We start from the raw sequence: 12,722 nt of genomic DNA, 5'->3' as shown, positions 1-12,722 counted from the left end.
TGTGCGTCTGGCAGCTCATTGGGCGCAATGCGGCCATCGTGACCATCCTTGTCGTCGGGATGGTATTTATGCAGCACACAGTCCTTGTAAAAGTACGGTGTCCGATGCGGCGATGCGGTGGCCAGGCACGGCGCGATCCTTTCGGTCACTAGCATTGCGGCGTCAGCACGTGGGCTGGATGAGCTAAATCATAAAGTACCTGACGTATACGGTATACCTGAGAGACGGACTCGGCCATCATACCGTAATATTTTTTTACTTATCAGAAATCGTAGACATCTGTCCTCTGGGCCTCTTGCGATAAGTCTCTCCTGAAGGTGTGACTGCATTCGTCGCGACTCATGCGCACAGACTCGTCACTCAACGGGTTCAAGCCAGCCACTGACACGCCCGTGTTGAATGGTGTACGTAAAGCAGGTCGTCGAAACGTTTGCATAAGAAAGCAATAAACCGCCTGCATGACTCAAAACATGCAGCATATATTCGCCGGTGCTACAGTCTTACTCGCGGGTTTTACGATTGGGATAAGAGCAGCGATATGAGATCACTCATTGTGAGACATCCACGAATCGCCGTTGAGTGTTGAGCGTTGAGCGTACGTTGTTGGTGGTTGCCTACAATTCTTCTGTTCCCTTGAAACAAGTGGTCAAAGGGGACATGGACTGTTCAGTGTTTTATAGGCTACATTACACGCAGCGAGCGCTCGCGGACGACATGCACAGTCAGATGGAACCAGACGCATCAAGTTGGTCAAGTATTGTACCAGGAAACATTGGTGAGATAACGGTCAAGTCCATCCCATTGGCCGCACAGGGCTTTCCCTCACCATCCTCTTCCAACAGACAAGTCGGAAAAGGGGTGAGTATCTTTCCCTCATTAGTGCCACCAACCGTGCAAATACAGCCCGGCACACATGTTTCCCTGGGGAGTACAAAGAAGAGATATTTTTTGCTTTTGATGTAGAACCTGATCCGAGCCCAACTCCATGTAGCAGCAAGCTTCGTTTCTTGCGTCTCGTCGTAGCGGTCAAAGCACCTGACCAAGAGGGTGTCATGACTACCAATTGTCGTACGCGGGCTCCTCTGTACGTGGAGGAGCGACGTTTTCCTTGTCAGCGGATGGGGCGGTCTCGGGACCTTGGACACCCTACCACTGGGTTTCCTTGGCGGCCTCGTTGGACCACTCGGTGGCGGGCTGGCCGGCAGCGGCCCAGTCCTCAACACCAGCGCCGGCAGCACCGTCCCAGTTGCCAGTGGCGGGGGCACCAGCGAAGCCAGGGGCGGGAGCCTCCCAGTCGGCACCGGCCTGCTGGAAGCCGGACTCGATGGCGGCGGCACCCTCCTCCTCAACACCGGGGAGCTTCTCCTCCTCGACCTTCTCCTCAGCCTCGGCCTCAGGGTCGCGGTCTGCACAGTCAGTAAAGATACATGGCGTTCGTCCGGGAGACACATACAGAAGTACAGATCGGGCATGACGTCCCAGGCGGTCTCGCGGTTGTAGATGGTACCGCGGAGGCGCAGGACCTCGCGGGCCAGGAGCCACCAGATGGTACCGATAGCGTTGCGACCCTTGTTGTTGGTGGGGATGGCAACGTCAACGTACTCGGTGGGCGAGTCGGTGTCGCAGAGGGCGATGACGGGGATGTTGACGTACGAGGCCTCCTTGATGGCCTGGGCGTCGGTGCGAGGGTCGGTGACGACGATCAGACGGGGCTCCTTGAACGAACGGGTGATGTAGTTGGTGAAGGAACCGGGGGTGAAGCGACCGGCGATGGGGGAAGAGCCGGTGTGGGCGGCGAACTTGAGGACAGCACGCTGACCGTAGGGGCGGGCAGAGATAACGCAAACGTCGGCAGGGTTCTCGATGGAGACGATGATGCGGGCGGCGAGGACAATCTTCTCCCTGGATCTCAGAGTCAGCAATTGCGTCGCCCAGTAGCTTGCGCATGATTCCAAACATACCAGGTCTTGCCAATGTTGATCACGTTGACACCGTCCTGGCGAGTCTTCCAGAGGTAGGGCTCCATGTGAACCTGGAGGTTCTTGCTGCCCAGGTGAGCCTGGGAAGCGAGGAGCATCTCAATGTCATTGCTGGTGGCATCGAAGACGGGGGGCAGGTTGTTGGGAGCCATCTTGACGGTTGTTGTGGTGGATGAACCGGTTGTCGTGGGGAGGAGGGAGTGAGGTTGCTGGTGATCGTGGAGGGGAACTCAGAAAGTTCGCGATGTGCCGTCTGGATTTTTGCGCAAGGTGTGCGTGGGACACCAGTGGGAGCCCTCATGGCGCTAGATCGTACCTGGTCTAGCGTACTCTGACCTGCGACTTTCTGGAATCTGCACGTGACGACTGCGCTAGTCCTCTTTGGACAACGCGTCAAGACTTCGTCGGAAGGGACTTGTGAATGCAGTGCAGAGCTGGGAAATTTTATGGATCGACTGCTTCGACATTGTATCATTTCCAGCAATTGAGGTGCCCGCCATGGCGCCCAGAATACCAGCGCTGAGCGCAAACCGTACGTATGCCAGTACGACTTTTCGAAAACCTGTCTAACCAGAGTAGTATGCCTCCGCCCGGTCGCGAAACCGACAGTCCCCAACTTCCTACCCATCACGCAGACGGCAAACCTGTCGCAGCGCGAGAAGAAGCGCAAGGCCAAGCAGCACCCGTATGCCTGGGCTCAGGCGCAGCAACGCAAGAATGCCAACTTGAAGCGCCAAGAGGAGCTCAGGCAGGAGCGTCGGGTTGAAGGTGACAACGATCCGGTCAGGGGCAGGACGACAGCCTTCCTCGATTCACTTGAGAATGCCGAATCAGCTGCGGCCGGCGCTGGCAAGGGCCGGTCGATGGCGGAGCGCCGCAACTTTCGACTCGCCGATTCCGAGCTCAAGGATGTCATGCAGCATGCGTACGTGCTGAACAAGCCCATTCACCACAGCGTCGCGGAAGGGACGGCCATGAAGGGCACCGTGTTCCACTCTGAGAATGCGGAGGAGCTCTTTGCTGAGCACGAAAGGAAACACAACCGGGCTTCCGAGGCGTTGAAGCGTATCACGGCCATGGAAAATGCGAACCAGAAGCATCGTTACTACCACAACGTCCACCGCATAGTCGAGGAGTTTGGCCGACACAAGACCGACAAAACTTTGAAGAAGCTTCCGAAGAACGCCGAGCCGCCACAGGAAGCGAACAGGAAGGCCCGTGTCTTGTCGTCGATCTGGGACGCTATGCGGCCACTGAGCATCCAGCCACCCCTGGTGAGGGCCGGCCCAGACACCGGCAGCTCGGAGGTGCAAATTGGACTCCTCACTGCGAGGATTAGGCGTCTCGACACCGTTCTGAAGTCCAACAGGGGCTACAAGGATATCCAGAACAAGCGGGCGCTGGAGATGCTGGTCCACAAGCGACAGAAGCTGCTCAAGTACATGGAGCGCAAGGAGAGGGGCAGTGAGCGGTGGACACACATGCTTGACAAGCTTGGCTTGACCCCATCGTCATGGAAGGGCCAGATCACGACATATGGGAGAATTTGAGGGCCCGACAACCTTGTAGAACACCTGTCCTTTTTATGTACAATACGAAGCCATCTGGAGCCGGGACTGATGTCTATCCGTGTCAGGATCTTTGCTGTGTCCATTTTTGCGCCGAGAATTTGTATCTCCTTTCCAATTACGAAATGAAACAATGCGCTACTTCTACAAAGGCGTGATGCAAACGATGTGTAAAGGGTGGGGGGGTATGTTGCAAGATCAAAAGACACTGATAAAGTTGCCGATCCTGTCCTTCTGGTTCTGCGCTATGCACTCCGCGATCCAAGTGATGTTGCGGATTTCCTAATGGTCATTAGCATCCAGCCCGGCACACACGTGTGCGTACCACTTACCTGCTCTCTCAGTTTCACCCACGCGTAGACGATGGAGTGTGTGAACTGCCTCGTAAACGCATTCTTCGAAATCTCCATCTCCTTCTGGTAGAACAAGTCCTCAAGGGACTTGCCGTCGGTCGAGCCGCCACCCATGTTTCCGGGTCCGGACGCACCGCCACCAATCGACACTGCGTCAAAGAAGCTCTTGTAGTCGTGGACGCCGTCGACAGCCAGGCGAACACCCTCGGCGTCATCAGCCCGCGAAAGCATCAGTGTGCCCTCCGGGTACAGCTTTCCAAAGTTGGGATAGAGCTTCTTGCGGTCTGCCTTGGCCAGCTCCGTGCCAAAGGAGTTGAGTGTGATGTTAATGGCACGGCGGTCCGCCTCGAACTCGAGCATCTCAGACATGACATCTGCCGTCGGCGTCCCCGCCATCTCAGGGTGGCTGTTGACGAAATGGTAAAAGTCCTCCAGGTAGTTCTTGTAGAGGGTGTTGCGCACAATCTCAATGTTGAGCTCGTCGAGATCCTGGTGGCTCAGACTGCCCTTAAAGTACGGCGCCAAAGGTGTCTCGATCAGCACGCTGTTGTAGAGCTCCTCAATGTTGGTCGCAACGCAGAGAACAGGCATGGTCTCGAACCAGCCGAGGGGATGGCATCGCTCGAGGAGTTCGCGGGTGTCTCTTTCGTGGAGTGTGCCAGTGATGAGAAGCGCAACGTTGTCAATCATGTACCCGTAGGTGACGTAGTCCATGAAAGTCGCAAGCGAGCCGACAGCATTGGCACGAACGTATCGGAACTCGGAGATAAGCTTGTCGGTAGTCTTGGATGCGAGGCTCGATGTTGAAGGGTTCGGTGGTAGGGAGGCCAGGAAGTCGCCATAGGCAGGGCCAAGTTGGAGCTTAAGATCTGGAGCGGTCAGCCCGTGTCGTCGAGAGGGTATCGTTGAACGTACCATCAATGGTCTCGCACTGCGTCAGGTTGTTGTAGGCTGGACCAGTGAGGAGGCTGTTGCGGTAACCGCGCACGATGCCCTCGACATAGCTATTTGATGTTAGTGCCGGCGATGCAAGGAAGACCACGTAACGTAACATACCCATTGTTGACATTGTACAAAAGACCTTCCATCTTCGCTTCCAAAAGGGCAGCAGTTCAATACACAAGGTGATGTACAGGAACCTTGAGATGAGCGGCTGATGCTGCAGTTAAAACAGGCGGCTGTCGACTGGAGGACGGACGTCGTTCACCTGCCACAGTTGAGGCGCAATATGCAGGCTAACGCCTCCGTGCCCACGATGACGGTCGGACGCTGGCGCCCAAGGGACTCCACGTGAGTGGCTGGGGGCTGTGCGGAAGAATGAGCTGCCGAATGCCGGGTCTGCGTCCCACCAAGCCAGACTGGCAGAAAGTGGAGTCCGGCCCGGATTGGAGCTCGCCGCCGACTGATCAAACTTTCGAAAAAAAGTGTGAAAAATTTCCCAGTAATAATTGTCAAGCGTAACCAACCCACCACGAACCTTCCTGCCTGAACTTCCTCCGCGCACATACCACTTCGCCTCTTGTGCTTGGGAAGGAAGGAACACGACGTTAATCCGCAACGAACGAGGCAGGAGCTGCAGAGGGATTAATCGCGAATCACGTCTTGCTTCCCGCCGCCATGTCGCTCTTTGTGCTGGCCGAGACGCCGGCAGGGTAAGTTCATGCCACCTCATCACCAATTGAGCCTTCACATACTGACTCAATGCTTCCAGCTACGGTCTGTTCAAGTCCGCCGACAAGAAGTTGCTCAAAAATGACAACCTTGCCGAGGAACTCGGGCGTCCCGAGAAGTTGGTCGAGATGTACGTTTCCAGGCGCCGTTGCATTTTGAAGGAACCAAGCATCTGATTGTGACTACAGGTTGAAACTGAAGAAGTTCGTCAAGTTCGACAGCGCTGCCATGGCCCTCGAGGAGGCTGCTTCGTTGAAAGAAGGCAAGATTCCCGAGCTTCTGTCGACCCTCCTCGAGGATCTCAAGTCCGAGAAGAAGGCCTCTCTCGCCGTTGCCGACATTAAGCTCGGCACCTCCATCTCGAACCTTGCCGATGCCAACATTACCGCTGTCGCTGGCTCAGATACCGTTGACCTGTTCCGTGGTGTGCGTGAGCACCTGTCGTCGCTCATCCCCGGTCTCGAGACCGAGAATGTCGACCGCATGGCCCTGGGTCTGTCGCACTCCATGTCGCGCCACAAGCTCAAGTTCTCCGCCGACAAGGTCGACTCCATGATCATCCAGGCCGTCAAGATGCTCGACGACATTGACAAGGATCTCAATGTCTACGCCATGCGCACCAAGGAGTGGTACGGATGGCACTTCCCCGAGCTTGCCCGTACCTTGAACGACAACGTTGCGTACGCCCGCATTGTTCTCGCCGCAGGCATGCGCTCCAATATTGCCGAGACAGATTTGTCTGAGATCCTGCCCGAGGAGCTCGAGACTGCCGTCAAGGCTGCCGCCGACATCAGCATGGGCACTGACATCACTGAGGCCGATCTCGCCAACATCAAGTCTCTCGCCGAGCAGGTCGTCGACTACTCTCAGTACCGCTCGGAGCTCTCCTCTTACCTGGAGAGCCGCATGCGCGCCATTGCGCCCAACCTGACCACTCTTGTCGGCACTCTGGTTGGCGCTCGCCTGATTGCCCACGCCGGTTCCCTGATCAACTTGGCCAAGTCCCCCGGTTCTACTATCCAGATTCTCGGTGCCGAGAAGGCTCTTTTCCGCGCTCTCAAGACCAAGCACGATACACCCAAGTACGGTATCATCTACCACTCGTCGCTCATTGGCCAGGCCACCGGGCGTAATAAGGGCAAGATCGCACGTATGCTGGCTGCCAAGACAGCTCTTGGTCTCCGTGTCGATGCTCTCGATGAGGAAATCGATGAGAAGGACGAGGAGGAGCGTACCGCTATGGGCATGACCAGCCGTATCAAGCTCGAGAACCACCTCCGCAAGCTCGAGGGCAAGGCACCTCTTCCTCGCGGCACCAATGTTGACCCCTCTGGCAACATTGCCGCTCCCGGACAGTTCACGCTCAAGGAGACTCGTAGGTACAACACCGACGCCGATGGCGTGACAGAGGAAGCCAACGGCGAGACCCCCAAGAAGAGCAAGAAGGACAAGAAGAAGAAGATTGAGGTTGTCGAGGAGTCTGATGACGAGATGGCCGATGCCAACGGTGCGGACGACAGCGACGACAATGCGGCTGCCACAACCCCTGCCAAGGCGGCCAAGCTTTCCGAGGCTGACTACGAGCGCCTGGCCGATGCTGCGGGTCTCTCCGTCAAGAAGTTCAAGCGCAAGTACGAGCGTGGTGACGTGGCTCTGAACGATGACGGCACCCCTCGCGTGTACAGCAAGAAAGAGCTCAAGAAGCTGCGCAAGGCCGATGAGGGCTCGACACCGTCCAAAGCGGCCGCCGTGGAGACTGTCACCGTCGAGAAGAAGAAGAAGCGCAAGCACGACTCGGACGACGACGAGGATGAGGTAGTGGAGAAGAAGGAGAAGAAGCAGAAGAAGAAGAAGCGCCAATCGACCGATGCCTAGGAGGCGACATGGACACAGAGGCCTAGGCGGGTGTGAATCTTTCCTGTTTCTCATATTTTTCTTGTACGCTACGTGGATACCTCGAGGAGACAACGCTGTCTCGATGTTTCTTGGTGACGCCGTTGGCTCTAGGCGTTCCGGATAGGGTGTTTCTTTGGCATTTTTTATCTCTTTTTACGGTGGGTCTGGGAAGGCGTGGACAAGCAATCTTGCTTCATCTGATTAACATCAGTTCAATGTCTCAATGACACATATTCAAACAATCGTGGTTTCAGCACTCCAGGTGTGATGTTAAAAGTGTCTCTCGTTGCAAACTTGCTACGGCGCCGTAGTAAAAAACAACATAAGTAAGTGACAATAACATATTGAATAGCTAACATTAAGCAATCCCGCCTTAAGCCAGCAGCACGAAGACGAGGAAAGTGACTCCATGTCGGCTTCCCTCGGCTGTACTGCCACGACTGTCCTGCCGGTTCAAGGTATCATTTGGGTATCATATTTCGGTCGTAATCCAATCGTAGAACAAATTCCCCAGCGGCCGTTAGTGTGAGCCCCATCTCCTCGTTGCGTTCATGACGCACGCTCGACCATCCAATCTCATCCAGGGACTTCCTCACACTTAGATGTTCTCAACTACGCGGGCGTTCATGGCGGACTGGAAGCCGGGATCCTGCTGTCCGTCGCCAAAGGTGCCGAAGCCCTCGCCAGTCTCGTTAGCGGCGGCGGCGTTGACGGCGGAAGACATGTTCATTGTCTGGTTGGCAGCGGGCAGGAAGATGACCTTGCTGTTGGCCGACTTGGCCATGGCCTGCATCGCCTCGAGGTAGCGGATCTGCATGGCGGGAGCGGAGCTCAGGATATCGGCGGCCTGGCGCATCAACTTGGCGGATTCGACCTCTGCCTTGGCGGCGATGACCTTGGACTCTCCAATACGCTTGCTCTGCGCAGCCATGGATAGAGACTCCTGGAGCTCCTGGCTGAAGATGATGTCCTTGATGAGCATGCTCTCCACTTGGACACCCCAGCCGGCGGCAACATCTTCAATGATCTCTCCAATGGACTGGGCCACCTCCTCACGACGCTCGATCACGTCTTGGAGGATGCGCGCGCCGATGACGTGGCGCAGGGTGGTCTGGGTGCGCTCGACAAGGGCCTGGCGGACGTTGGAGATGCCAAAGGCAGCCTTGTGGGGGGCGACAATGTGGTAGTAGATGACCGAGGTCAATCGCAGGGTGACGTTGTCCTTGGTCATGCAGACCTGCTCGGGGACCTCTGCGATCTGGATCTTGACATCGACCTGGATCAGACGCTCGGAGAGAGGGTTGATCTTGACGAGGCCGGGATCGACGGCCTTGTAGAATCGACCAAACTTGGTGACGAGGCCGACGTTGCCCTGGTTGACACTCTTGTATGGGTTGGGGCAGATGATGCAGCAGGGGATGGCGCCCAAGGTGCCAACGACGGCGCCAAAGGTGTTGATCATGCTCCCGTACCAGCCCTTGGGGCTGGCCTCGGACGTGACGGTAGAAGCGTAGCTGCGCTGCAGGTCCTCTTTCTTGGGAGGCTGGACTTCCATCTTGTTGGTGGCCTGGAAGCCGACGAGATCCTCGGCTGCCTTGGAGGACGAGCCCGGGCCGTTCATGTTGGGCGCACGCGATGGTTCACCCTGCTCGTGTTGACCGTTGTACACGGTGGTGCCGCCTACTGTGGAAGCCATTGTATTGATGAGAGAGAGGCGTCGAGTGGTTGTCGAGTGACTTGATCCGGATAGGAGGAGGAGCCAAGAGATTCGGTGCTTGACCTATGTTCGGGGGTGGTTCGGTGGGATAAAGGCGGATGTGAAACTGGGGTCAAGCACGGGGTATTGGTGAACTTATAGCAGGTGCTTACGTCTCCCTTTGCTGGGCTGTCGCACTCGCCGTATCAATGATGTGAAGCTAAGCTCAGAGGCGCATGCGGCGCGGGTGGCATGCGCGCCTGGCCTGGCCTTACAGGGGGCCCACTCGCACCCGCTGGCCGGGCTACCACTATTCCGTAACTTGCTGCCAGTGGACATAACAACCGGGCGTAGTAGCGACTGGACTGGACTGGACATTGCGGTTTGTTCCCATGACCCCTTGCCCTCGGTGACGTCGAAATTGGCGAAGTTCTTAGCTACAATTCTGCAGCGCTTCTGGAACTTCTACGTGCGAGCATGCCGCGAGACCGCAAATGATCACCTCCAGATGGCAGGAGGCGCGTTGGGAGGAGGAGAGGCAGTGAGGCACTACAAATGCGGTAGCAGGGGCTTGTTGGTCTTGGCTTTTTGTCGCTAACTGCAACTGGAGTATGCGGCACGCGGGGATGCTGTCCCCAGCCTCTACGGACCATGAAGTAACAGCTTACCCTGGTGGTCGACTGGCCAGTGTTTTAGAAGCCTTTTCTCAGTCGCTCGCACGGAAGCCTTGCAATACCATGTTCTCTGGACTCAGAAAGAACCAGTTCACAATTTGCGTCCCTTATCAGAGAGAAAGCCTTGCTGATCGCGCGACCATCAGTAGACATACGTTGGTATTCTGATCAATCCCTAGCGCCATCCATCTACTTTACCTCATTGTGAAGTGAGCCACTCCCATCCCCAATCCCGAAATCGATGACACTGCCAATGCAACATTGCCCAATCAACGCCAGTCGCCGAGCCAAATAGCGAGGATCGTATCCCACCCAATCTCCATGACAGCGTACCGGAAGCTTGACCATCGTGAAGCGTGACCTTGCACTGCCTCGCTTCCGGCACTCACCCTCCTCGGTGCCTTCTGTTCCAGGCGATGGCCGGGCGATCTGGTGAGTTGGAATCATCTTCATCGCCCGTCTCGCGTACGTACGTGTCACCACTGCTCGGCGACAGTTGTATACAGTTGAAGCTCCAGTTGAGTCCTTTCCAAAAAGGGAAACGAGTTATCGCTCTATAGTAATAATTATTGAAGACTCGAGAACGCACTGCGTACAGTATCATCTAAGTACTCCGTACATTCAGCACACTTTTGTTTCCTAACAAACGTGTACTATTATCCAGAGTGCTGCCTACTTGCTTGCAAATTCCATTATGCTCGCCGTGTTCAAACTTCAAACCTCTTTCGTGATAACGGCACTATAGTTCCGAGCAGTGTGTGCACAGTCGGGTCGCGGCACCTCGTGTTACGCGTATACCTACTGGTGTAAGTACACAGAAGCTAAGCTGTAACGGACACAGCAAGACTACTTATCTACGGGTTCCGTGGTCTGTTACTCAGTAATGTCACATCAGTGGTTTCATGAGGCTGTGTAGCCCGAACTTCTGTCAACACTGCCTTGACCGCAGCCTTGCGGACATTCCCGATTTGAGTACGGAGGACGTAGACCTGCCACCCGCTCCCCACAACACCATAACGCATTCGTGCACTCTGCGGCCCTCTTCACCTCTATGCATCATAGACAGGCACAATGCCTGTACGAGTCATCAACTGCCATATTGTAGCTGGACCTCGTCTCGGTTTGGCCTCGGACCCTGGGCCAACAGTTGAAAGAGGTATTCGTAGACGCACGACTCAGCTTGGGATATGCTCAATGGCCCGGTAACATACTCGCGTCGATCAAAAGTCGGAAAGTCGACATGCTTACATTGTTGATAGATGCCATACATTGCAAGGTTGCCTCCCAAACGCCAAACCCTTGCTTCCAGAGGCCCCGTTGCAGTTCCCCGACGCCGTTCACTCTCATCGCAACTCAGGTATACGCATGTAATCAGGTACTTCAAAGCCCCCATCGCCCGTCTCCGTGTTTGCTTCGGCCAGCTGTTGCGCCAAAAGACTTAGCCTCACGTTTTCCTCCGCGGGCTGCACGGCGGCCGGCTGGCGTGGGTTGGCCACCATCATTTCCACCATCTCGTCAACCGGATTGTGCTCTCTGCTCGGCACCTGCGCCGACTCGGGATCGAAGGCGTAGATCTTGAGAGCCCGCAGGTGCGTGTCCTTGCCGTTCTGGTGATTCTCCAAAATCTGCATCTGTAGAACATACGAGACGAGAGTGTTCCCATCAGCACCGCCGCCTGCACCAGCGAGAGGGACCTGTTGCCAGCCCACGGGGCTTTCCAGATTGAGGTGGGCGAATTCGATGAGGTTGTTCTCGCTTGTGCCGGACTTGAAGACAATATTGGTCGGCGTGTACGACTCATCCTCGTTGTAGTTGACGTAGAACCGGATTTCTCGAATGTCGACCCGTTTGACAAAGTAGATCGTCAGCCGGTGCGGCTGAGGGCCATCCGACCTGAGAGTGTTAATATGGCGTGCCGGGCGCCTTGGATGCGTTAACTCACTGCCAGTACATGTTGAGATCGTCGTTTCGCAGGGACTCGACCCCGTTTCCTTGTTTGTGACTGCTAACGGTGAGTCTACCCAGGTTGGAGATCTCCTTGAGACCTAGAGTTGGCGGCTCGGCATGCAGCTCTGGCCCGCCGGCGTCATCTTCGCCCTTCGCGTCCCCTTCCTCGTCGTCTCCTGGGATGTCCTCGTCCTCGTCGTCTTCATCCTCCTCCTCCTCCTCGTACTCGTCCTCAACGCTCGTATCCTCTGCTTCGACCTGGGTATGTGCGTCGTCACCCACCATCGTGCCGGTAGGTGCCGGTGCAGGGGCCTCCTGTCGCTGAGTCGTGTTGGCGCGCCTCATGTCCACGATACTTTGATCAGGTTCGCTTCCAGAGTCATCCGATATCTCCGGCATGCTTAATCGACTGTTGGGTAGATCTGGTGTCGTTAGCAGCGTTTGCTAAGTAGATGCGTTCCTTTGCCAGCGTAATATCTTGACAAAGAATGCAGTTTCGGCCACCCGACACTTGTATGAGAGCTGGGAGATGAAGTTTGTTCGTCCTGAACCAAGTTCTGCGCCAAATCGCTCCTGCACGGACGTCCATTGCTCGGTTTCGGGCTCTTGCCGCATGGCAGGCCTCAGCGAGAGTCGGATCAGTGACTGATGTCAAATGCAGGCGCACCAGTGCATTCTGAACAGGCTCCAGTCATATGACCCTATCAAGCTAAGGCAGCACACGAGATGAAAATCCTCTCCTTGCAGAACTGTCACTGTGCAGCAAGACTGGGACTTGTGTCCCTTCTGACCACTTGATCAAGGCAGAACGAACTTTTGAGCGATAAAAAAACACTTGATGAACCACGGCAAGAACAAGGGATGTAGCAGGTACTCCTTGACCTTGTGAGCCGTCTTCATTTGGGACTTGGGCATCGCATGGTTTAAGAATCTGCCCA

The 12,722-nt window shown here is 55.8% G+C and overlaps 6 protein-coding genes across 6 annotated transcripts; 2 read left to right on the top strand and 4 right to left on the bottom strand.

Moving 5' to 3' along the window:
• Window positions 1–1,054: 1,054 nt before the first annotated feature.
• On the bottom strand, window positions 1,055–2,432 carry F5Z01DRAFT_410770 (40S ribosomal protein S0). The gene is made up of 3 exons (XM_046259553.1): window positions 1,962–2,432; window positions 1,454–1,902; window positions 1,055–1,406 (listed from the first exon to the last, which is right to left on the bottom strand). The coding sequence occupies exons 1-3, from the start codon at window positions 2,129–2,131 to the stop codon at window positions 1,147–1,149; spliced, it is 879 nt and encodes a 292-aa protein (XP_046121624.1). The 5' UTR covers window positions 2,132–2,432; the 3' UTR covers window positions 1,055–1,146.
• On the top strand, window positions 2,400–3,555 carry F5Z01DRAFT_734086 (uncharacterized protein). Its single transcript, XM_046266753.1, has 2 exons — window positions 2,400–2,511; window positions 2,559–3,555. The coding sequence occupies exons 1-2, from the start codon at window positions 2,478–2,480 to the stop codon at window positions 3,527–3,529; spliced, it is 1,005 nt and encodes a 334-aa protein (XP_046121623.1). The 5' UTR covers window positions 2,400–2,477; the 3' UTR covers window positions 3,530–3,555.
• Window positions 3,556–5,197, bottom strand: F5Z01DRAFT_646775 (vacuolar ATP synthase subunit D). The gene is made up of 4 exons (XM_046262931.1): window positions 4,957–5,197; window positions 4,816–4,904; window positions 3,880–4,769; window positions 3,556–3,829 (listed from the first exon to the last, which is right to left on the bottom strand). Exons 1-4 carry the CDS (start codon window positions 4,986–4,988, stop codon window positions 3,746–3,748), a joined length of 1,095 nt encoding a protein of 364 aa, XP_046121622.1. The 5' UTR covers window positions 4,989–5,197; the 3' UTR covers window positions 3,556–3,745.
• Window positions 5,198–7,709, top strand: F5Z01DRAFT_646773 (nucleolar protein NOP58-like protein). The gene is made up of 3 exons (XM_046262930.1): window positions 5,198–5,552; window positions 5,612–5,701; window positions 5,760–7,709. Exons 1-3 carry the CDS (start codon window positions 5,518–5,520, stop codon window positions 7,444–7,446), a joined length of 1,812 nt encoding a protein of 603 aa, XP_046121621.1. The 5' UTR covers window positions 5,198–5,517; the 3' UTR covers window positions 7,447–7,709.
• Window positions 7,710–7,728: 19 nt separating this feature from the next.
• F5Z01DRAFT_410734 (uncharacterized protein) lies at window positions 7,729–9,372 on the bottom strand. The gene has a single exon (XM_046259551.1). It carries the CDS (start codon window positions 9,161–9,163, stop codon window positions 8,066–8,068), a length of 1,098 nt encoding a protein of 365 aa, XP_046121620.1. The 5' UTR covers window positions 9,164–9,372; the 3' UTR covers window positions 7,729–8,065.
• Window positions 9,373–11,084: 1,712 nt separating this feature from the next.
• Window positions 11,085–12,445, bottom strand: F5Z01DRAFT_410700 (anaphase-promoting complex, subunit 10-domain-containing protein). The gene is made up of 2 exons (XM_046259550.1): window positions 11,780–12,445; window positions 11,085–11,730 (listed from the first exon to the last, which is right to left on the bottom strand). The coding sequence occupies exons 1-2, from the start codon at window positions 12,181–12,183 to the stop codon at window positions 11,181–11,183; spliced, it is 954 nt and encodes a 317-aa protein (XP_046121619.1). The 5' UTR covers window positions 12,184–12,445; the 3' UTR covers window positions 11,085–11,180.
• Window positions 12,446–12,722: the final 277 nt, after the last annotated feature.

This window comes from Emericellopsis atlantica, assembly GCF_019669845.1.
Source record: "Emericellopsis atlantica unplaced genomic scaffold F5Z01scaffold_4, whole genome shotgun sequence".
NCBI lineage: Eukaryota > Fungi > Ascomycota > Sordariomycetes > Hypocreales > Bionectriaceae > Emericellopsis > Emericellopsis atlantica.
Note: the sequence above shows the minus strand (reverse complement) of the source record. Positions and strands in the feature narration are given on the sequence as shown.

Coding starts and splice junctions, on each gene's coding strand:
- F5Z01DRAFT_410770 (XM_046259553.1), bottom strand. CDS start 2,131: ATGGCTCCCAACAACCTGCCCCCCGTCTTCGATGCCACCAGCAATGAC. Junction 1,903..1,961: donor ATCAACATTGGCAAGACCTG/GTATGTTTGGAA, acceptor TCTGAGATCCAG/GGAGAAGATTGTCCTCGCCG. Junction 1,407..1,453: donor CATGCCCGATCTGTACTTCT/GTATGTGTCTCC, acceptor CTGACTGTGCAG/ACCGCGACCCTGAGGCCGAG.
- F5Z01DRAFT_734086 (XM_046266753.1), top strand. CDS start 2,478: ATGGCGCCCAGAATACCAGCGCTGAGCGCAAACC. Junction 2,512..2,558: donor ACCAGCGCTGAGCGCAAACC/GTACGTATGCCA, acceptor TAACCAGAGTAG/TATGCCTCCGCCCGGTCGCG.
- F5Z01DRAFT_646775 (XM_046262931.1), bottom strand. CDS start 4,988: ATGGAAGGTCTTTTGTACAATGTCAACAATGG. Junction 4,905..4,956: donor TTGTACAATGTCAACAATGG/GTATGTTACGTT, acceptor AACATCAAATAG/CTATGTCGAGGGCATCGTGC. Junction 3,830..3,879: donor GGGTGAAACTGAGAGAGCAG/GTAAGTGGTACG, acceptor AATGACCATTAG/GAAATCCGCAACATCACTTG.
- F5Z01DRAFT_646773 (XM_046262930.1), top strand. CDS start 5,518: ATGTCGCTCTTTGTGCTGGCCGAGACGCCGGCAGG. Junction 5,553..5,611: donor CTGGCCGAGACGCCGGCAGG/GTAAGTTCATGC, acceptor CAATGCTTCCAG/CTACGGTCTGTTCAAGTCCG. Junction 5,702..5,759: donor CCCGAGAAGTTGGTCGAGAT/GTACGTTTCCAG, acceptor TTGTGACTACAG/GTTGAAACTGAAGAAGTTCG.
- F5Z01DRAFT_410734 (XM_046259551.1), bottom strand. CDS start 9,163: ATGGCTTCCACAGTAGGCGGCACCACCGTGTACAACGGTCAACACGAG.
- F5Z01DRAFT_410700 (XM_046259550.1), bottom strand. CDS start 12,183: ATGCCGGAGATATCGGATGACTCTGGAAGCGAACCTGATCAAAGTATC. Junction 11,731..11,779: donor GATCTCAACATGTACTGGCA/GTGAGTTAACGC, acceptor TAACACTCTCAG/GTCGGATGGCCCTCAGCCGC.